At 34.9% G+C, this 23,823-nt stretch overlaps 1 protein-coding gene across 3 annotated transcripts in view; it reads left to right on the top strand.

Annotated features, from left to right (window-relative positions):
* The window catches only part of LRRC7 (leucine rich repeat containing 7), a gene marked incomplete at both ends in the record, with an annotated part of 383,893 nt that overhangs the window by 92,869 nt on the left and 267,201 nt on the right, over positions 1-23,823 (top strand). For all 3 annotated transcript variants that reach the window (XM_082676819.1, XM_082676818.1, XM_082676817.1), the window contains one exon: positions 12,427-12,544. In XM_082676819.1, coding sequence (XP_082532945.1) covers positions 12,427-12,544 — 118 coding nt within the window. The remainder of the gene's footprint in view (positions 1-12,426; positions 12,545-23,823) is intronic.

Below are 23,823 nucleotides of genomic sequence, written 5' to 3'. Positions count from 1 at the left end.
TACTCTTGCTCTCACAGGAAGTGTTCCTGAAACACAAAGCTCTTTCTTGCCTCTAAGCTCATCCTGTTTTCTCTGCCTCACATGCTACTTCAAGGTTCATCTCAGTTGTCACCTTCTCCTACAATCTTCATGCTTCACTTGCTGGCATGGTTATTTAACTCTCCTCTGTGCCTACGTATTACCATGTGTACAATTCTACAATTCCACTCACCAAACCTGTTGTAGTTATTCATTCAATATATATTTGCTGAATACCTACTCTACTCTGGGGAAATAAGATTGAAGAAGAAAGACACTAAAATATGGGACTATGTTTATTTAATCTTTGTTTCGACAGGAAACACAATGTTTGGTTCAAAGTTAGATCTCACTGAATATTTGTTGCATAAAGAATTTGATTTTGCAAAAGTGGATTGTAGAAATATGTCCACAAGATTATACACAACCACAGTAGAGAGATAGCTCATCTTGTTATGCTGGAGGATCAAGGAAGTCGGCTTGGCAGAAACACATTTTTAAAGATAAGATTAGGGCACAGTCTAGTTGGGCTTTTTAAATGATAAATTGAGCCTTGGAGAAAATGTATGGAACTTGCTCAATAGCATGTCACCTGTTAACCATGAAATCAGAATTCAAATCTAGGTCTGTTTGCTTCCAAAGTTTATAACCTTTTCATTATGACTATAAGTGAAAAAGAGACTGCAGCTATACCATTAGCCATCTTCTCTTTGGCTTACTGACCTAGGCAGAGCTAGTCAGCACAGGTTAGGTTTTTAGTACCTAGAACTGATTAGGGCATAGACATTAAAAACTTTTAAATATATATATATACCAGCTTACACTAATATCTATATATGTATATATACATATATATCAGCTTATACTAATATGAAGGTCAAATTAATGCCATTCAACCCAGTTGTTCACACACCATATTGATTACTCTCTAAAGACAAAGCCAATACTTTTATAAATGTTAATTAACCAAAATTTTTTTTACCAACTAGTAGTTATTTAAAAAGCAACAAAAGAAAATCCCAAAGGACACACATCATTTGTCTTAAGTACTATAGAGATAACAAGATTTTACCCCAAACTCTTAGCAGCCATTAAGCTACGTCAAAATTAAGAACATTTATAGAACTTTTATATCCAGCTTTTCACTCTTCCTATTTCTTTCCTGGTTTTATAAGCTTGTATCATCAAGTGAAGTAATCTTTAATATGTAAATTAAAAAATATATTCATTTAAAAAATTTTAAATGAAAATTGGTATCAAGCAGAATGGGTAAGGCAAGGTGCTATGTCTTATATATTCAAACAGATAGCTCTTATTCCAATAAAACAGATATATTCCCTTCCTTCTAAGACACTGAAAAATGGTAAAATAAACTTGCTGTTCCAAAGGGAGAAATGATTCAACACCACCAATGGGCAAATTGTTGCTGAAAAGATCTGTATTTTTAAAACAGCGGCAATAATATTTATTGTTTTCTGGGATAAAATGCCTGAGTATTTATTGTAGTTGCCATCTTTCTCCAGGGAAGAAAAGATCTTGTCTCTGCAACACATCCAATATTGCTAAAATGCACTAGAAGTGATTATAAGTGTTCCCTTCCCCTACAGCCTCAATCTTATTTGATGCTACCAGCATTTGTCCAGCTCCATACCTCCCACACCAGCCCACAACTCCACTACTACTGGTGACCTTAAAGTGTTGTTGGACCACAAAATCCTCCCTCCTTTGACTGCCCATGTATTACTGGCACCAAGTCTTAATGATTTCTCCTCCCAGAGTGCCTCACTCTTCCTGACAGTGCCTTAACTAATATTCTCATTATTTTTCACCTAGATGTTTTCTCATTGTTCTTCTGCCTCCTTCTGGTCACAGGTGCCAGTTTCTCAAAAACAAAAACCTGAGTCAGTCCCTTTCCTGCTTATGAACCTCTACAAGGTGGATGATAACGTGAGAGAGCAGTGTAGAATTGTTGAAAAGGCACACAAATCCAAGCATCCAAATTCTCTAGGTTAAGGGCAAAGTCTAGGAATGTTTCTTTTGGAATAATATGCACTTTGCAAAGCCCTCTCTCTGTTGTAGTATTTACCTAGTATTTACTACATTGCCTCTTATTTTTTGTGTATATTTATAACCGCTAGGTGACTGTATTCTTGAGGAAGTGGATACTTTGTTATTCTTCTTTGGGTCCTGGTGCTGTGTCTGTCACTAAGTAGATGTTCAAGAAGTGCTCACTGAATATAAGCAGTCAGGAAGGAAGGGAAATGGGCAGGAAAGAAAGGAAGAAGAAAGGAAGAAAAGGAAGGAGAGAGGGAAGGGAGGAAGGAAGGAAAGAGGGAGGAAGTAAAGAAAGAAGTGAATGAATGTCATATTTAGAAGCCTACAATTTCACCAAGTGCATACATTAAAACTATTTTTATTCTATTATTTTTGATTTGGCTCTTTTCTAACTAAAGATAATTATTAACATTTGTATTAAACTAAAGAATTTTTAAACATTTTATTGTAATGTGTGCAAAATAATTATTTCTTTGAAACAGCTTTCAAATGAATTTGGAAACACTGTAGCCTGAATAATTTTAAAGGAATTCAAAGGAAGAACTTCTAAGAAACCAGCCATTCAGTAATGCCAACTCATTAGACAATTAGTTCTTTTCCCTGGTGGAATCCACTTGTGCCAACATAGGGCATCAATAACAGTCTCATTGAATATTTATAATCTTACATGAAACTTCTCAGGAAAAGGGTTTGTCTCTTTACAATTCACAAGCAACTAATGCTTTTTAAATTTGTAGTGGAAAAAATAAACACCCTATCTTATTTTTTCTAAGGAACTATGTTTTGAGATCCAGTCATTCACATTCATGATGTCGTCATTGTGTCCTTAATTTTCCAAGCCTGAGTGTAAAGGTGATAATAAAATGCTAATCCAAATTATAATACTTTGCATTTATGTAGCACTTCAGGGTTAGCAAAGTGCTATAACATATACTTAGATTTACTCTAATTTAGATTTTTGCTGTCAAAAGATAGTCACTGAATCTGAGTCTTCTCCCCTAAGCCCCGTAGGACCATTATTATGGGCGGAAGACTCCCCCTATCTCATTCACTTTCCCCTCCCAGACAGCCACCAGCTGTTGTCAGTCATCACTATTGTCTCTCCCAAGCACAGATCTGATGGTACAGAGGGAACAATGCACTGAAGTAGAAATGGCTTTGTACCAGACAAAACTGAATTTGAATGCTGGTTCTGGCACTTCCTACATATATGACCTTGTAAAAGTTAACCTCCTGAGTTTTCTCATCTGCAAAGTAGAAATAATAGTACCTTCCTTACAACATTGTCACAAGAAGTAGATCATATACTATAAAACCTAGGTTAGTGCCTTGCACCTATATAATAGGCACTTAAGAAATGGCACTATCTTATTATTTGCCACTCCCCTGCCTAAGAATTTTCATGAAAAAAAACCTATATACTGAGAAAGTACAACGTGTCAGGCGTTACATTATACACAGCAGATGCTGCAGAAACTAAAGAAGCTTACGGTCTAGTAATCCCAAAACAGGGGCATCCAGGCATCAATAGAGATAAATACAGAATGTTATGAAAGTACACAAATGGAGCATGTAAACCAGTCTTAAGCTGTGACCAGAAAGGTGAGAGGGCCTGAGCTTGGAAAAGACGGTAGAAGGGAGGTGAGATAGGGCGAGGTGGAAAAAAGCTTCAGCTGGAGACCTGGGATTTACAAAGGCAAAGCAGAGCATGGTGGATACAGAAACTGGCAGCTGCTCAGTGTGTCTGGATATGTGGTCATGCAGGATGGTAGGTGGGAAGGTATGAGAAAAAGACAAGAGACAGGGGAATAAAAAGATAAAACTCTGTAGAGGTAAAGGACATTGAAAGCCATAAGAAACTTGGACTTTGTCCTGAAGAGAGGAGAGAGCCATTGAAAAAGTATAAGCAGGAGATGGACCTGATCACATTTGCCTTTTTAGAAGTCACATGGCATGACCTATCACAGAGGTCCTTAACCTGGTCCACAGAACCATGCATGGGCTTCCAGTGATTTGCAGGCTCCTTGAAATTGGCTGCAAATGTGTGTGTGTGTGTGTGTGTGTGTGTGTGTGTGTGTGTGTGTGTGTGTTTCTGGAGAGAGTATCAGTAAGGTTGACTCAAAAATGATTAAAAATTACCATCTGAACACCTCCTGTGGGATAAAGCCCTGACTGAAACCCTTTCATTTTCTGGCTGAAATCTGCATTTTCTATCCCCCTCCACAAAGCTTAGAGTCACTTTTAATTTTTTGCCATTCCTAACATACCTCTGGTCCTTTCCTCCTCTTACAGCTTCCTGAACTGCTCTGTGCTTCCCAATCTACCCCTACTTCCCCACCCTACCTTCTGCTCATAGAACTTCTCTCTCAAAGCCTAGATGGACTGTTTCTTCCTTCTCCAGGAATTCTCTATATTCCTTCCCCATTCTTCTCTGGCACAAACACAAATCAGAGTCTTAGATTTCTGGTGACCCAGCTGGAATGAGAGATAGACAAATAGACCAGTGGACTAGAAATAGAAAGTCCAAAGACTGACCCGTACTTATGTGGAAATCCAACAGAACTTGTCTTGCAAATCAGTGGACAAATTAATGACCTATTTTTAAAATGGAACAACTGGTCATCTGTAAAGAGAAAAGAATGCATCTTTGCTTCACATCATTCTCAAAAATAAATTCCAAATGAGGCAAATCAAAGCATTAAAACTTTTAGGTAGGGAAAAAATAGGAGACCATCTGCACACATTCAAACTGAGAGATAAATTTGACTATTGTAAATGTCTTTTTATCAAAACTACCATAAAAAGAATGGAATGATGAGCCATATATTGAGAGAACTGTCCAAAAATTCATATTCAGAATATGTGATGAACTCTTTCAAATGAATAAAACACGAAAAGGTGTTCAATTTTTTTAGTAATAGATAAAATATGTTACCATTTTACATACCACAGATTGGAAAAATAGTCTGAAAATATCAAATTTTGATATTTTAAAAAATAACAGACAAATGTAAACAGTATCTATATTGAGGATTACTAGAACTGTGGTAAAAAGTGAGAGAATGAGAAATTGGTTGTTTTTTGGTGGATCAGGTAGGTGACAAAGGGACATGATTGGGAGGAGAATGAAGTAGCTTTCTTAAACTGGATTGAGGAGTATGGCTCTTTATTTTATCATCATAATTTTTAAAAATACATATTATATACACTCTTGTGTATTTAGATTTCACAGTAAAAAAAGTTAAAAAGACAAAAACTATCATAAGATACATGCAGTGACTTGGAAAAGACATGTTCCCTCTGTTTGAGGAGCTCCCAATCTGGGGCTTGTTTCAGAATCTCTAGCTTTCCTACTTCATAGAACACTGTGAGTTGCAAGGGACTCTTCTTTATTGTTGCTTCCCTTCTACATTCTGTTAACATTTTTTCTGTCTTCTTAAGCTGCATGCTTAACTCATTCATTTTCACCTGATTATCTCTCCTAATGTAAGCATTTCGGGCTACAATTTACTGCCAATTACTCTAGCTATATTCTGCCATTTTAGACAGGTAATATTTTGTTATTATTTGCTAATATTTTGTTATTATTTGCTCATATTTTGTAATTTCCAGTGTGATTTCTTCTCTGACCTGGGATTATTAAATTTAACTTTATATATATCCAAATATAGAAGCTTTTAAAGATATCTTTTGGTTAATCATTTATAACAATTGCATTATGGTCCAAGATTTTTGTCTTTTTATTACTAATTCTTTTAACTTTGTTGAGCCTTCCTTTATGTATGTCTATCTAGTACATGGCTAATCACAAGGTTTTCATATGTGCTTTTTAAAAAAGTACTCTATAGTAGTTGAGTTTAATGTTCTATACGTGTCCACTAGGACAAGCTAGTGGCCATCAATTCTTCTGTACCTTTTCTTTTATTTTTATGTTTTAAATTAATTACTGAGAGATATGTGTTAAAATACCCTATTATGATAGTATATTTGCAATATCTCCTTGTAGATATGTCAAATTTTTCTTTAACTATTTTAAAGCTATGATACTAGGTGCATACAAGTTTAGAATTATATATTCCTGGTGAGCTGAAGTGTTTACTAACATAAAGTCACTATATCTCTATTAATGCATTTTGCTTTAAATCAGTATTGCTGCATTAGCTTTCTTTTGGTTAATTTTGCCAGTTTTATCATTCTTCCATCAAGTTTTGGGTGTATCACTGGTAATAGGATATAACTTGATTATGTTTAATTTTAGTCCACTCTGATAGTCGTTTTTTTAATTGGAGAGATTAATTCATATTTATTAATGGCAGCTATTGGTATATTTGTATTAATTTATCCCATTCTACTCTTCATTTTTATCTGTCTTATTTCTTCGAAGTATTTACTTATGTGTATTAAAGATCTTTTTTTCTCTATCTCATTCCATTTATTTTGTTTCTACCCACTAGGAAATCATACACCTTATTTATATTTCTTTAATTGTTACCCTAGAAATTTTAACATGCATATTTAATTTTAATCTAAAGTTAATTAGTGTCTTTACCCTCCTCCCAAACTATGCAAAAATCTAAGAATGTTTTTGTTTTCCTTTTTTCTGATACATAGGCCTCTGTTGTTCAGAATTTTAGTTCTACATTGATTCTCCCCAGCCTTACTGAGATATTATTGACATGTAATATACGTAAGTTTAAAGTGTACAATGTGATGATTAGATACATGTATATATTGCAAAATGATTACCACAGTAAGGTAGTAAGTTACCAATAGGGTACCACATCTCAATCCCTTCACATAATTACAGTTTGTGTGTGTGTGCTGATAACATTTAAGATCTACTTTCTTAAAAACTTTCAAATATATAATACAGTGTTGATAATTATAGTCACTACGCTGTGCATTAGCTCCCAAGATCTTATTTATCTTATAGCTGGGAATTTGTGCCCTTTAACCAACATTTTCCCATTTCTCCCACCCCCCAGCTTCTGACAATCACCATCCTACTCTCTATTTCTATGAGTTCAGCTTTTTCAGATTCCACATATAAGAGAGATCATACAGTAAATATTTGTCTTTATCTGATTTATTTCATTTAGCATAATGCCTTCAAGGTCCATCAATTTTGTGATAAAAGACAGAATTTTTATGTTTTTTATGGATGAATAATATCTCATTGTATATACAGTTGACTCTTGAACAACATGGGAGTTAGAGGCGTAAACCCCCAGACAGCTGTAAATCTGTATATAGTCTTCCCTCGGTATCTGTGAGGGATTGGCTTCAGGACCTGCCACGGATACCAAAATCTGTGGATGCTCAAGTCCCATAGTTGGCTCTCCAGATCCATGGTTCCATATCTGAGAATTCAACCATTCATGGATAGTGTAGTGCATATATATATACGTATGTATAGATCTCACATCTTTATCCATTTATCTATTGATGGGCCCTTAGGTTGTTTCCATGTCTTGTCTGCAGTGAAATGGGGGTGCAGATATGTCTTTGAGACAGTGTTTTTATTTCTTTTGGATATACATGCAGAAGTGGGATTACTGTATCATATGGTGGTTCTATTTTCAATATTTTGAGGAACCTCCATGCTGTTTTTCATGATGGCTGTGCCAATTACATTCCCACCAGTAATGTACACAGGTTCCCTTTCCTCCACACCCTTGCCAACACTTGTTGTTTCTGGTCTTTTTGATGACAGCAGGTGTGAGTTCTTATCTCATTGTGATATTGATTTGCATTTCCCTGATGACTGGTGATGACAAGCATCTTTTCATATACCTATTGGCTATCTGTATGTCTTCTTTGGAAAAGTGTCTATTCAAATATTTTGCCCATTTTTTTAATTAGATTTTTTTTTTACTATTGAGTTGTATGAGTTTCATGTGTATTTTGGATATTAACCCCTTTTCAGATAAATGGTTTGCAGGTATTTTCTCCCATTCCAGAGGTTACCTTTTTATTTTTGCTGATTGTTTCTTTTGCTCTGCACAAACTTTTTAGTTTGATGTAGTCCTACTTGTTCATTTTTGCTTTTGTTGACTTTGCTTTTGGTATCATACACAAAAATCTTTGCCAAAACCAATGTCAAGGAGATTTTTTTCCTATGTTTTCTTCTAGGAATTCTACAGTTTCAGGTCTTACATTTAAGTCTTCAATCCATTTTGAGTTTTTTTTTGTGAGTGGTATAAGATAGGTGTCCAATTTCATTTTCTGCTTATGGTTATCCAGTTTTCCCAACACCATTTATTGAAGAGACTATCCTTTTCCCATTGCATCTTTCTGGCTCTCTTGTCAAACATTTGTTGACCATACATGAGTGGGTTTATTTCTGCGCTCTCAGTTCTGCTCCATTGATCTGTATATCTATTTTTATGCCACTACCATACTGCTTTCTGTTTTGACTTACACTGACTTTTTAATCCCACAATTAGACATTTTGTTTTTGTTTTATTTGTTCTCTCTCTCTCTTTTTCTCCCTATCTTCTTTTTTCTCGCTCCCTCCCTCACTCTCTCTTTTTCCCTTCCTTCCTTCCTTCCTTCCTTCCTTCCTTCTCGCTTCACTCTGAGACAAAACTGAGAAAGTCATGCATTCACCACTGACTCATTTTGCAGGACCCAGTTTGTTTTTTTAACTTCACTCACTGATGGTATCACCCTCAGGAGAACCCAACTATGTATGGAGTGGCCTTTAAGCCAATCTCCAACCTCTGTTCAAATCCCAAGCAGTCTTCTATCCTTCCAGTTGCAAAACAAACAAACAAACAACAACAACAAAAAAAAAACTCTCAGTCTTCAGCCACCAGAAAACAACAGATACCACCAAAGCAAAAGCTAAATACAGACCCACTTAACTCGGTGTATTAGCATTTTCTTGTTTTTCTGGAATTTTAGAAATTCCAGTATAGCCATAGCTATACTTTTACAGCCATAGCTCACCTACGCATTAAAGGAATGTGTGTGTGTGTGTGTGTGTGTGTGTGTGTGTGTGTATGATTTTGCTGTACTAAAAAGTTTTTCTTTGAATATTTAGTCCACCATACTGCTGAAAATAGACATTGACGGGTATCTTTTCACATCCTTACCCTCAGTGCTGAACATAGACCATACTATATAATAGGTATTCAATAAATATATTTTAAATGCATGTAGATGTTGTGGATGCAGAGATTTCACTCCATGATCCAAATATCCTCATGCTGTCAAGCAAATATTTGAAGCTAGTTTGAGTTACACAGTCTTTGAATTTGGAGTATGTTTAGATGCTACAAATACAACATTATCCCTCTTTAGCCTTCATCTGGCTAGTTTGTGCTCGCTCTTAGGTGATCCATTTCTTATTACCTCTTCCAGAAATACTTTCATGAGTCAACCTTGTCACCATCATCAACATAACTTAGGACAGATACTCTACCAGTGTATTTTCATTATATCTGATATTTACCTTGGCATAGTCATTAAGAGTCTTACTTTCATTAGCTATTAGAGTTGCTGTTTTATACTATATTGAAGAATTACAGCTATTTCATGATCATTCTTTACATCATTTTCATTCAAAACTTGAGTATTGGGCTTCCCTGGTGGCGCAGTGTTGGGAGTCCGCCTGCCGATGCAGGGGACATGGGTTCGCGCCCCGGTCCGGGAGGATCCCACATGCCACGGAGCAGCTGGGCCCGTGAGCCATGGCTGCTGAGCCTGCGCGTCTGGAGCCTGTGCTCCACAGCGGGAGAGGCCACAACAGTGAAAGGCCTCTGTACCGCAAAAAAAAAAAAAAAAATTGAATATTGAAAAAATCATTAAAATGCCTTCTTAATTTCTTTGCCACTTTATAGACATCATGACTCATATTCAAGAATTCACTGCTTGTTTATTAAATTTAGATTCCACTGAGATTGTTTATCTATCTGAAACTTCCAAACCAGTGAAGTACCACTCAGCTGGAGCTTAGCACTGTCTTTATTTTCTCTTTACTTATCTAAGTATACTTTCAAAGATATTTATGCAACATACACTATGTAAAAGACACTGTGCTAGTCACTTTAATATATACAAAGGTGAAACAGGTTGACACCAAGATGAATCAGACATGACTCCTGCCTTCAGTGACCTCATCATCTAGAAAAGTAAGAAATAGATCATATAGGTATATTTCTGTTTCTGTATTAACATATAAATATTAGTAATTGCTAACAGTTATCAAGCTCTTACTATATGCCAAACACAGTTTTACACTTTTACAAGTAATTCCTTTCATCAAATCCAAGGCCATTGATTTTAAGAAACACCATTACCGTCATTGTAGTACCACTAAGGAAAAAGAAACACTGTTTACAGATATAACAATGTTGATTGGAAGATGAATCCCAAACAGCAAAGATGTTAATACATGAGAAAGTGCAAGACTTAGAACTGATGACATATAGTAACTCATTTAATCCTCTCAACAATCCTTCAACTTAGGCAATGTTATTGTCCCCATTTTACAGATGAGGAAATTGATAGAATTCAGAGATATTAGGTAACTTTCCCAAGATTACACAGCAAGTGAGTAGATAAGTGGGGATTAAATCTACATGAATCTGATTCCAAATGCCATGCTCTTAGCCTCTCTCAAGATCTTAGGATCTTGGATTATTTTATGTAATAGGGTGTTCAGGAGTGCCCAAATCTTTTGTTCCTGATGTGGCTTCATTTAAAATTGAAGAAGAATATAGGGACCTCTATTAATTCTTGAGATAAACTGAGTATTTACTTGAGATGAGGCTTGAAATTACAAAGCAAAAAACAGTTTTGAAAATAATTTGTCTGAATTTTACATAAAATGGTTATAATAATCAGACTAAAAAGTAGTTAATACATCTTACCAGTATCAGCCAAGAGGCAATTGATTTTTTTAAATCTATGCATCTATAACTAACCACATTGCATGTAGTGTAATGGTCCTAACAGAATGATGGAGACTGGACAAGAACTTAAATTAACTTTGGCCATGAGTGTAGACATATTTTTTTTTCTATTTTTAAAGAGAAAATTAATAGTTAGTGGAAACTATCCATCAAAGTTCTCTTTTTTTAGACTTTATAAAAAGAAGTAGCAACATCTCTATGGAGAATATTGAAATCCTAGTACTACATGAAGTATTGCAAATAATCTTTGTAAGGAGCCAAAAGCAAGTCAGCCAAAAGCAAGAAACTACATATTTTATCTTAAGTAATAACCAGCACAATCTATTTTTTAAAAGGTAATGAGTTAAGAAATAACAACCACATACTACATTGTTTTGCCTATAAATTATGAATTACATTTAAGAACAAGCAGCAGTTAAATGTACTGTGGGCCAATTGCATAGTCATGGATACCAGAGACTTAATCTGTGGAAATTTAGCAAAACAGAATTAGAAATGTCAAACAGAAAAGATCTCATTAAGATAATTCTTCCAGAAATGAATCAAAAATTCTGACCCAGCTGTTCAAATCTTGAGTAGTCAAGATGAGATGGACATAGCTAAAAAATCTAACCATATTGTTTCCAGAAATGTAATACTGGAAACACCTACATAAAAATAACCAGATCACTAGAGTGTTTGTTAAAAATGAAGATTTTGATCTTCATCCCAGACCCACCATATCAGTACTTCTTTGGGTAAAGCTCAAGGACCCACATTTTAACCAAGCACCTCCACCCACCAATGATTAAAACCATGCTGGATTTGAGAACCATTGCATTAACACTTGACTCTTCCCCATCTAGTACTTTAGGATTGGTGGCAGAAGTGAACCAACCACTAGTGGTTATTTTTCACCAAGTATCAGAGATTAAATGTTTCATTTGATAGATATTTATGAAGCAGTGTGGGGACACAAAAGAAATGTGAGATCATGTATTCAACTGTATTGCAGTTCTTGCATGTCAGATAAACAAGTGTTCAGCATGATTAAATGGAAGTAATTTGTGGTTGTGGAGAAAGAGAATTGAGGTAATCCTGGTAGCTGTGAGAATAAAAAGGAAGGGGTTACTCCAGAAGTTATTTCAAAGAAAAAAATAAATTGATTGGTTCAGTGGCAAATTGAACACTAATGTTAAACAGAAGGGGAAAAGTAGAATACCTTGAGTGGCGAATGTGGATAGCAGAGAGTAGGGAGGTACTAACATGATGATGGAATGTGAAAAAACTCTGAGGAGAATCCAGAAGATGGGTGTGGAAGAAACTGAGCCTTTTGGGGTTGGGCCCTTTTACTATCACATTTGTAAAGATGGTGAATTGAATTTTGTTACTAAGTTTATATATGAATGGATTTAACCAAATTGAGATCTAATAAATTATTATTTTCTTTTTACAGCAATTGTTCAACTGTCAAGCTCTAAGAAAACTAAGTATTCCTGACAATGACCTTTCAAATCTGCCAACCACTATTGCTAGTTTAGTTAACCTTAAAGAACTCGACATCAGTAAAAATGGTAAGATTCTCATTTCATCTCTAAACAGCTTGAATTTTTAACTGAAAATATGTTTTAATGTTTTCTCTTAGCAAATGATATACACTTTTTCTTTGATTTTGTTGCAACTCTAATTTAATTTTTGTTGAAAAGCTAAATCCTGAATTATAAATTGAAGACAGAAAACTTCTCTCCCCTCTTACTAATGTCCCTGACTCACTCGGGCCTTATTTCCCTCTGCATTCAGATGTGTGATTTAATCTTTTCTAGACAATTTTACTGACTTTACACTGCTTATTTTCCTCATTCTCAGGGTAAAATTTTTTCCAACATGTCTCAAGTATCACCTGCTCAATGAGGCCTACCCGTTAACCCTTCTTGGAATTGAATTCCCAGTTTCCTTTACTCTGCTCCATTTTTTCCTGTAACACTGACCATCTTCTCAGTATATATGATTTACTGATTTTTTTATGGTCTTGTCTGTCTTCTCCTGCCCCAAAATGCAAACTCCATTATGTGGCAGGAGGGATTTTACTCTGTTTTGGTCACTAATATATCTCAAACATTTAGAGCAATGCCTGATGAATAATAAGTGCTCAGTAGTATTTGTTATATTTTTGGCCAAACTTGTTATGTCTGGTGATTTTATTGATATTCATGTTGATGATCTTTTCTTCTAAATGTTTGTGGGAGTCTCCTGTGTCCTAATACGTTCATTAAATCCTCATTTCCTTCCATGAAAACTTGGCTAACTGTTTTATTACAATAAAGCAAGGATCAGTCAAAAAGAGTTATGTATAGGCACTATGAGGATATAAAACATGACCCCTTCATCATTAAGCTAGTCGGTTAAACTTTGTGTGTGTATGTATGTATTGCTTTGGTAACTTCAGGCAATATGCTTGGTGCCAAAGGAACAGGAATCAACAAAACAGATCCCTGCCCTCATGAAACTTACATTCTAGTACATGTGTTAGACATTAAACAAATAATTATGGATGATTAAATAAACAATTGAGTGTGAAGATACATTGGAGGTGAAGGATATGCATACTAGTAGGACATAATCCAGTCAGTGTAGTTAAGTAAAGTTACCCTAAGAAGTGATAACCAAGCCCAGACAGGACAAATAAGAGTTGTTAGTCAATGGGTATAAAGTTTCATTTGTGCTGGTTGAATAAATTCTAGAGATCTGCCATCCAACCCAACATAGTTAACAATACAATATTGTGCACTTCAAAATAACTGATCTTATTATACACTAGAAGCATACCCTATGTCCCTTCCCTGTTTTATTTTCTTAATAGTCTTTATGAGAAACTGACATACTATATTTTTAACTTGTTTATTTATTGTCTAAATTCCCCTAACTTAAATTAAAATTCAGTGATGTTCTAATTTTTTATTGTTGTCTTGATCACTGATACATCTCTGCTGCCTAAAACAGTGTGTGGCACATTGTAGGAGTTCAACAAAATATATTGAATGAACTCACGAATGAATGGTCCTTCTGGAACATTGAACATTTGTTGAAATGTACCAGTTTAAGTGGCTAGTGATTTCTTCAATTCAAGTATATGAGAGTCGTAGAAAAGTTTACAGTATCACTGGGGAAAGAAGACTAACACCTACAAATAATCAATGATTATCAGAGTTCAAGTAATGCATATGGCTTGAGGAATTCCATGAAGCACAGTAGCATCTGAATAGAGAGCATTTCATTTGAAGGAAACAGATAGAGTGCCTGGGACTTCCTTGGCAGTCCAATAGTTAAGACTCTGCGCTTCCACTGCAGGGGGCACGGGTTCAAGCCCTGGTCGGGAAACTTGAGATCCCGCATGCTGTGTGTTGCAGCCAAAAATAAATAAATAAATAAAATTTTCAAATGGAGTGCAAATGGGGGACACACACATCTTTCTATACCAACTTTATTTACCACTTAGAGCGTTTTCAGGAAGCCAATCCTAAAAGGACCATTTGCCAATTTAGAGAGAACAGCAACTAGATTTAGGCCCATTGAAAGATGACATAAAGGCCTACATTTATTCTTTTAAAAATAGATTTACAGGTCACATATTATTATGAATTGATAGTTCTGTACTTTAATAACAAATAATGCTATTTATATACATTCACACATCAAATTCTATTTTCAAATTACAATTTCTGAGAAATGTCATATGGCCAAATATAACACATCCCTTGGCCTTCATGCAGGTTTGGCTGGATAGTTCATGTAAATAAAAAAAGCTATCTTGTTCTTAAAGAGAATCAGAAGAAAATTCATCACCAAATATAAACACAAAACTCCTAAGAAATATGACATTTTTATGAGCATTATAATCATCTCCCAGCGGTCCTCTTGCATCAAGAAATTTGTGTTGTCAGTATGTAAACTGCAGGTTATACTCCTACTTAGAAGTAAGTTTGTGAGCAACATTAGAAGTCCTAGTAAGTAGTATTTAGGGACTTTTAGACTTTTAGCTATGCTTATGATTGCTATATTGTGGAAAAAGACAAAGCAAAGCATGGCAAATCATTCTGCAAGGTTAGTATAGTACTAAGGGTTTAATGAACATGATGACATATCAGCCATTGCTAGAAGTGACACAAACAGTAAAAGATTTCAACACATCAGTCCTTTCACAAAATCATACCTAAAAAGCTGTCACTGAGTTCTGTGGCAGAGACCTAGACAGTTACTTAAGGAGCATAATACATCCTTTGGGAATCTGTCAAGTGAAGAAAGAGCAGATAGCAGAAAGTAAATGCAGTGTCAGCATCACAGTTTGACAAGGTTAGAATAGCCCCAGTGGAAAAGAGTCAAGACACGAGACAATATAATCAGTATTGGGATTTAGGGACAGAAAATGAATGTTTATTTGGAGGCAGGGACTCATGTAATTGCTAGTCAATCTAGGCAAACATTTGCCTGACTTGTGTTGGAATTTGATGAGTGACCCTTTATGAAATTAATTCAATTGGAGGCTGAGGTTAAATCTGATCTTGGTTGTGCCTGTGCCTCCAATCTTTACTTGTCATGTCTAATTCTTCCACTTATCCTGATTCACCATTTCTCCTTCCATAATTTAAAAATACTACTTTATATTAAAACCTTTAGATAAGTGAACTATTGTGGGCAGAAAGGTATCTAGAAATTTTTTTGTGAATAGCTTTCACTACCTCTCTAATCACACTGCCAACTAACCCATTTCATCCCCAGGTAATGCCAAATTATCATTCTCAAATGCATCAGGCTGGTTACTGTGACATAAGAAATGATACTATTTTCTCTGCCCAAAATATTTCTTTCTCCCACTGTTGTCCCTCATCAACCAGAGTCCTCTTCACCTTTAAAAAGACATCTCTGATGTTATGTATTCTGGGAAACTTTCCTGACATCCTATACGCAAAGAGAATTAATTGCTTCTTCCTCTGTATATCTTTATACTTCCATCTCACTTTGTAATTTATTTTTTTAATATTTCAAAAGGTAAATTTTATTTTATTGATATTTTCAAATGTTTTGGCTGTTTAAAAGACACAATTTTTATTATTGAAATATAATTGATACAATATTATGTTAGTTTCAGGTGTACTACATAGTGATTTGACATTTGCATACATTAAGAAATGATCACCAAGATGTCTAGGAACAATCTGTCCCCATACAAAGTTATTAGAGTATTATTGATCATATTCCTTATGCTGTATATTACAACCTTGTGGCTTATTTATTTTATAACTGTAGGTTTTTACCTCTTATTCCCCTTCACCTATTTCTCCCAGTCCCCATGCCCTCCCCTCTGGCAATCACCCATTTTTTTCTCTGTATCTCTGAGTTTGTTTTCATTTTGCTTTGTTTTCTAGATTCTAAACGTGAGATCGTTCGGTGTTTGTCTTTCTCTATTTCACTTAGCATACTACCCTCTAGATCTATTCATTTTGTTGCAGTTTCAGAGTTTTTTAAGGTTGAGTAATACTCCATTCTATATGTATGACACATCTTTATCCAATCATCTGTGGATGGACATTTCAGTTGCTTCCATATCTTTGGTATTGTAAATAATGCTGCAATGAACATTGGGGTGCATATATCTTTTTGTATTAGTGTTTTTGTTTTCTTTGGAAAAATACCCAGAAGTGAAATAGCTGGATCATATCACAGTTCCCTTTTTAATTTTTTTTTAAACTTTTTACTGGAGTATAGTTGATTTACAATGTTGTGTTAGTTTTAGGTGTACTGTAATTTAATTTCTATATATCCCTATGTATTTGACAAGATTGTAAAACCCTTGAAGTCAGAAACTATCTTATTCATTTCTTTATTTGGAGCTACTAACACAATACCTATACATGGCAGGTGCTCAGTAAATGTCTGGTAGGTAAATAAACATTATACTTTAGCATTCTTTTAAAATATATATTTTTATATTATATTACATTAGGGATCCTGCATAGTATAGGGTCCCCACCTCTTATACTAGGGTCTGTTAAATATGTAACTGAGTGCTGGAAAAGACAGAAATGATGCTGCAATAAGTGATGAGTAACCACTAAAATCAGCTCCAACCTTCCATATAGAAATATATTTAATATTCTTGTTCTTGGGAGAATGACTACTTCATGTCAAGTTTTGACCTTTCCCTTGAGTTTTAGACTGGTATAGCCAACTGCAGGCTGGACATAGCTATAATATGTTCCATAAACACCTCCTAACATAACGTATTTAAAACGAAGCTCATCATCCACCCTAATCTGCTTTTCCTCCATTATATCCAGTTTTCTGTTAATGTTACTATTATCCACACAGATATTCAATGCAAAAATCCATTCTTTCTTCTGACTCCCATATGCATTAAGTCACCAAATTCTACCAATTTTACCTCCTAAATGTATGTCTAGTCTGTTTCTTTCTTACCATTCCCATTGTTACCATGTTAATTTAGTGTCTTGTCTGTTTCCAGACTGGTTAACATAGCCTTCTAATTGGTCTCTCCCTCCCATTATCGCCACCACCATTCCCAAACCTATCCTCCACAAAGTAGCTTCAGCACTTTCTAAATTGTAAATATGACTAGGTGGCTCTCCTTCTTAAGATACTTCAGTTGATCAAGGATAGAGCATAGGCTCCCTAACACAGCATTAAAAGTTCCCACAATTGACCACCTACACTTCCATTCCATCTGCTCATCTCACAAAGACAATTTGTACTTTTTAACTTTATGGTCTAGATATTGAAGAGCTGCCTCAAATGTTTAATGCTGTTGCAATAACTCTGTGACTCTATTTATATAATTTCCTCTGCCTAAATCACCTTTCACACCTCTTTTCCACTGGTTAAAACTTACTTATCATTCAAAGCTCAATTTAGTATTGAAAACACTTGACACTTAGTTATATTAAAATATTTAGGTAGGGACTTGCCTTGTGGTGCAGTGGTTAAGAATCTGCCTGCCAGTGCAGGGGACATGGGTTCTATCCCTGGTCCAGGAAGATCCCACATGCCACGGAGCAACTAAGCCCGTGCGCCACAACTACTAAGCCTGTGCTCTAGAGCCCATGAGCCACAATTACTGAGCCCGCCTGTTGCAACTACTGAAGCCCACACACCTAGACCCGTGCTCCACAAGAGAAGCCACTGCAATGAGAAGCCCACGCACAGCAAGGAAGAGTAGCCCCAGCTTGCCGCAACTAGAAAAAGCCAATGCGCAGCAACGAAGACCCAACACAGGCAAAAAGAAAATTATGTACCTTTAATTTTTTAATGGTAAACACTTTAAGCATGAAGAAAATAATATGACACAGTAGTGTGACCACCATGTAGATTAAAGTGATGGCATTTATTATAGATAAAACACTCTAGCTTTTTTTAAATGAAACTTGTAAATTCTCATCTCCATCCCTTTTTCCTTCCTCTGAGTTAGTGTGTTTAAAATTTCAATGAAGTGCTAACACATTGTGTATGTTATTCTGCAAGTTTTCATTCTACATTACGTTTCTAAAATTTGTCCTTAATGATCAATGTGAATATGATTGCACCAGCATAGTACCAAAGTTCCCACTGCTCCATATCCTTGCTAATACCTGGGGTTATTCGATATTTTAAATGTTGGCCAGTCAGGTGGATATATAAGGATGGCTCAGTATTTTAATTTATATTTCATCAATCACCAGTGAAGTTGGCATTTTTTCATTTCTTTTTATTAGCAAGTGTAGAGTATCTTTCTCTGCAAATTGACTTTTTGGTCCATTTTTATTTTGGATTGTTTGTTAGGTTCTTAGTGATTTGAAAGATTTACATACTGTGAACACTAATCCCTTATTGGTTAAATAGGTTACAAATATCACCTCCCAGTTTGTGGTTTGTCTTTTTGCTTTGCTCAGGATGCCATTTGTTGTAGAGAAGTTGCCAATTTTAATATACTAAAATTTATCACTCTTCTCTTTTGGGCTGTAGTTTTACAGCTTATTTAAGAAATTCTTTCATATACTAATATCATAAAGATGTTTGTCTACATTTTCTTCCAAAACTATTAGTTTTCTTTTCCCATTTAGGCCTTTAATTCATTTGCAATTTATCTTTTGTGCTATATATTATCAAAATTTATTTTTTCCATATGAATAGATGATTAATTGTTCCATCAACATTTGTTAGTCTCTTTTTTTCTCACTAACTTATAAATATACCTATTTTACATATAAAAGACATTTATCCAAACTCTTTGTCTTGCTCCATCAGCTTACTTGCCTATTCTTGTACCAATATCACGTTGTTCTAAGCATTATAACTTAATATTAAGTTTTAATATTTGATAATAGAGGTCTTCTTTCTTTTTAAAATGTGTCTCGCTGTTCTTGGTACTCAGTTCTTTATATAAATTTTAGGTTAACTTGTTGAAGTTCACAAACAATCTATTAGAATTTTTTTAATTGGCTTGAATTTAAAGATTCATTTGGGATGAATTGTTATCTTTGTGATAGTCAGTATTGTAGTCCGTGAACATGGTACTTACCTTTATTTAGATCTTATTTTGTGTCTTTCAATAAAGTTGTTTTCTTTCAAGAAAGAGCTGCACACATTTCATTAGAGTTATCTCTGAGTAGTTTAAGTTTCTAGTTTTATAAATTGTATTCCTTCTATTTTTATTTATTTATTTTTCCAGCCATGCTGCACGGTATGCGGGATCTTAGTTCTCTGACCAGAGATCGAACCCATGTCCCCTGTAGTGGACGGAGTCCTAACCACTGTACCGCCATGGAATTCATGTATTCCTTTTAGAAATTTCAAGTAAATTTTAGTTGATCCTATATAGAAACATTGCTAATTTTGATAGTTTGATCTTACAATCAGCCATGGTGCTGAAATATAAATTCTAATATATAACCAGTAGATTCTTTTGAATCATTGTGTATAAAATCATATCATCTGCATGTGACAATTTTCTTTTCTTTCCCATCCTTATACCTTTATATCTTCTTTTTTATTCCAATTTTATTTATTTATTTTTATACAGTAGGTTCTTATATACATATTAGTGTATATGTGTCAATCTCAATCTCCCAATTCATCCCACCATCACCCCCAACCCACTTCCCCCCTTGGTGTTCATACGTTTGTTCTCTACATCTGTGTTTCTATTTCTACCCTGCAAACCGGTTCATCTATACCATTTTTCTAGATTTCACATACATGCGTTAATATACGATATTTGTTTTTCTCTTTCTGATTTACTTCACTCTGTATGACAGTCTCTACGTCCATCCACATCCCTTTATATCTTCTTGATCACTTTTTTATAAGTTATAATTTCCTGGGAAATAATCTATTCCATCATCCAGACGTTCAATTTTATTGTAAAACATTGTCCATAGACTTCTTTTACACGTTTTATAAATCTCTACCATATCCATGGCTGTCTCTTTCTTTGTATTCTTAACGTTTTTTAATTGTTCCATCTATCTTCTATGTTTTTATCTCCAATATGGCCAGAGGTTTTTCTACTTTGCTAATCTTTCAAATAATACTTTTTTGACTTATTTGTCTCAATACTGGTTGGTTGGCTGGCTTTTCCTCCAATCATTAATTTCTATTTTTCTACTTTATACTGCAGCTTTTTTATTATGCCCCTCCTACTTTTTACAGTTTACTCAATTGTTTTTAGTATTCCAATAAACTTGCAGCTTTTTTAGTTATCATATTATTTTTATTGAAATATGTTACAGACTACATAGTCTGGATTATTTCTCTTTATTCATTGACTTTCACATTGTGGCCTAGGATATGGTCAATTTTTAAAATATTCTTGGTTGCTTATGACAAAAACACATATTCTCAAGATTATTGAGAACAGGCTAGGGATCATCTAATAATATTCTTTATTCTTCCCTACATTATAGGCTTTTCTAGGACAAATACTGTATCTTAGTGATTTCTATATGCTTGAACATTGAAAGCAGATTTCAACCTCTTGTGTTCAATAAAGATTCTAGTCTTTCTTTTTAAGAATAAGTACATTAACCTTTATCTCTCTTGAGAGAGAGAGAGAGAGAGAGATGTAAATAAATATTCATGCTGCATGTAAATCACCCTTCCTCTCTAAGGAAAATTCCCAAAAATTACATACAGCAATCCATGGGTAAATCATTGGCTTTCCATGCCAATGGATCTTTTATCCTTTCTTCCTCAGAATCTTAATCCAACAGTAAAACTATGATCTTATGTCCATCAGAGATAACTGCATTTTATGATAGTGTGGTATCTGAATAAATAGTCTATTCCTGTTTGCAGAGTTGATACATGGTCTTAATGGAGTAAATTGTTTTATATGATAAAGCAAGATAATGAATGATAAGGTTTAATTGGGCAGTGATTCTGTTTTAAGTCTGATTGTTGATTTGTCATAGCTTCAGAGAGACTATGACACTCTAATTTAAGGACTTTAATGAAAATGAAGTAATGTGAAAATGCTTCCTAATTCTGCAGCAATTAAGTGATTTTTCTCTCATCCTCTAAAACTTATTTCTATACAAGAATGAATTTGAACAGCATCATAGTGGGCCAAATCACTGTTGTTAGTTATAATGAAAGGCGATCAGAGTTGAAGGTATTATTATGTGTTTTACTGACTTGCCAATTATTCTACCCCTTCGCCAAATGCATCAAAAACACTGAAGACAAATAATGTCTTCAGCTTTCAGTGAAGAGGAGGAGTTTCTCTCAAACACACCAGAGAAAGAAGATATGAGTAACCAGTTAAATGATGAAAATCTTTAAAATTTTGAGCATATTCAGAAAAGAATAGAGACTCTAGCAGTGTATATATAAATTCTTAAGGAAGTCTATTTTGGGATGCCTTATGTGGGTTGGGGAGAAAATATTACCCTGCAGTTGTTTTCAATTAGCAATAAATATGCTCTTTGATGTTTGGCAAATCATTAGGCCATTTGTTTAGAGTAAAGCTTATTATTTTGTCCTATTAAATACCTCACTTCCAATGCTCTTAATGTGCTATTTATCTGAAAATCACTAGCACTTCCCTCACTGTAAGACTACTTTCCTTTCTACAGAGTCTACTTCTGCCCAAGATTATAGTGTTAAAATAGAGGATTGACTCCTCTATTTCCATAGAGGAGTATGATGGCAACAAAAACCAGGTCTGTTCTCCTGCCACCTTCTTAGCTAGATACCAGGATTTTTAACTCTTTCTAATGTCTTCATGAGGAAATAAAACCAACATATAATTTTTATGTGTGTTGCCAGCACTTACTCCATGGGAGATAGAGCTTCCAATCTGGTAATATATTTAAATATAAGGGAGAAAGGAACTGTTCCCATCCCATCATCCTTCTGACGTCTGTGTTGGGCTCTGTCACCTAGAGTCAGCAGAGTCTTTCCTGAGCTGATTGATTAACCTGTCTTCGTGTGCCCCTGTAATTCCTAGAACTTGTAAAATAACAGAATTGGACTGGCAGTGAAGCGTTGTGAGTCCTCTCTCTACTAGGCCATACCCCCTCGCAGCTTCAGGATAAACTCCTGAAAAGAACTGCTGCACCTTGCACTGTTTCTAGACTCACAACAGCCACTATCAAAGTTCAGGCATAGTAAATGCTCAATAAAGCAGTTGACTGATAATGAATAAAAAAAATCATTAGCCAAAAATGAGGTAAGATTATTAAATAGGTCCATTTAATATAGTAGTGACTCAATATATTTGTGATTGAAGCAGAGAGAAGGTGGGGAGGGCAGGTGTCATTTTAACTCCTTTTGACGAAGTCTTATTCATTCCTCTATGAAAGAGCTTGTTGGTCAAGGTCATAAAGATTTCTTAAAATTTTCTCCAGACAGACATGTCCTAAAGGCAGAATCAGTTGCATGATTGCCTCAAAGTATTGATTACTTTACCTGCATTTGGCTTTTCTCTTTATAATGCCACTAAAATAGGCAGAGTCTTATAGGAGACCTTTAACTCTTCTTGCTTGAGTTCCTACTGAGTTCTTGGCTCCCTTCATTTGAAGGGTTGGAGGTCAAGCAAATCATTCCAGTCTGTTTGTTCTTCTCTCTCTCTCTCTCTCTCTCTCTCTCTCTCGCTCTCACTCTCGCTCTCTCTCTCCGTCTTTAATATATGACTGGCCTGTACATTGTCTCCCAAATTTACTAACCTAACTGCTGGATGCTTTTGCTTTCTCCCATATAATAGATTGTGTCTCTGAAATCTAACTCTAATCAGTACTTCCTACTTAATAGAGTATTGCCTCATTTACCAAATATCCTTAGGGAATGTGGGTTTATACACAAAATAATTTTCCAAAAAAATTACAGTTTATCCTTTTACACCTAATTTTAAAATTTTATTTGAATCATTCTGAATGGCAATTATTCCAAAAATGTTTCATATCACATTATTTTCTTTCAATGAGTATAATGAATGCAATTGAACCTTTCCAGGTTGACTTGAGTTCATTATGGTTTGTGTTATTAAATTATTTTAGTATGTGTAGATGCTTGCCTCTACACAAAATAAGAATGGTAGGCTTTAAGAGTTCTGGTGTTAACTTTGTAGTTTTTCCCATCACCTCCTTTATTATCAGACCATGAGTTATCAAGTCTTCATATTGACATTCTGCCTATTTCGAGTAGCCCTCTCTTCTTATTTGTTCCTTCTAATAGCTATTGGTTGAACTATATATAAAGAGGACATAGATTTGGAACTAAGCTTATAGTACTTGTCAGTATATTAAATTAAGAAATAAAGAACATGGGCTTCCCTGGTGGCGCAGTGGTTGAGAGTCCGCCTGCC

Source organism: Grampus griseus (assembly GCF_964374135.1).
Source record: "Grampus griseus genome assembly, chromosome: 1".
In the NCBI taxonomy this organism is placed as follows: Eukaryota; Metazoa; Chordata; class Mammalia; order Artiodactyla; family Delphinidae; genus Grampus; species Grampus griseus.
Note: the sequence above shows the minus strand (reverse complement) of the source record. Positions and strands in the feature narration are given on the sequence as shown.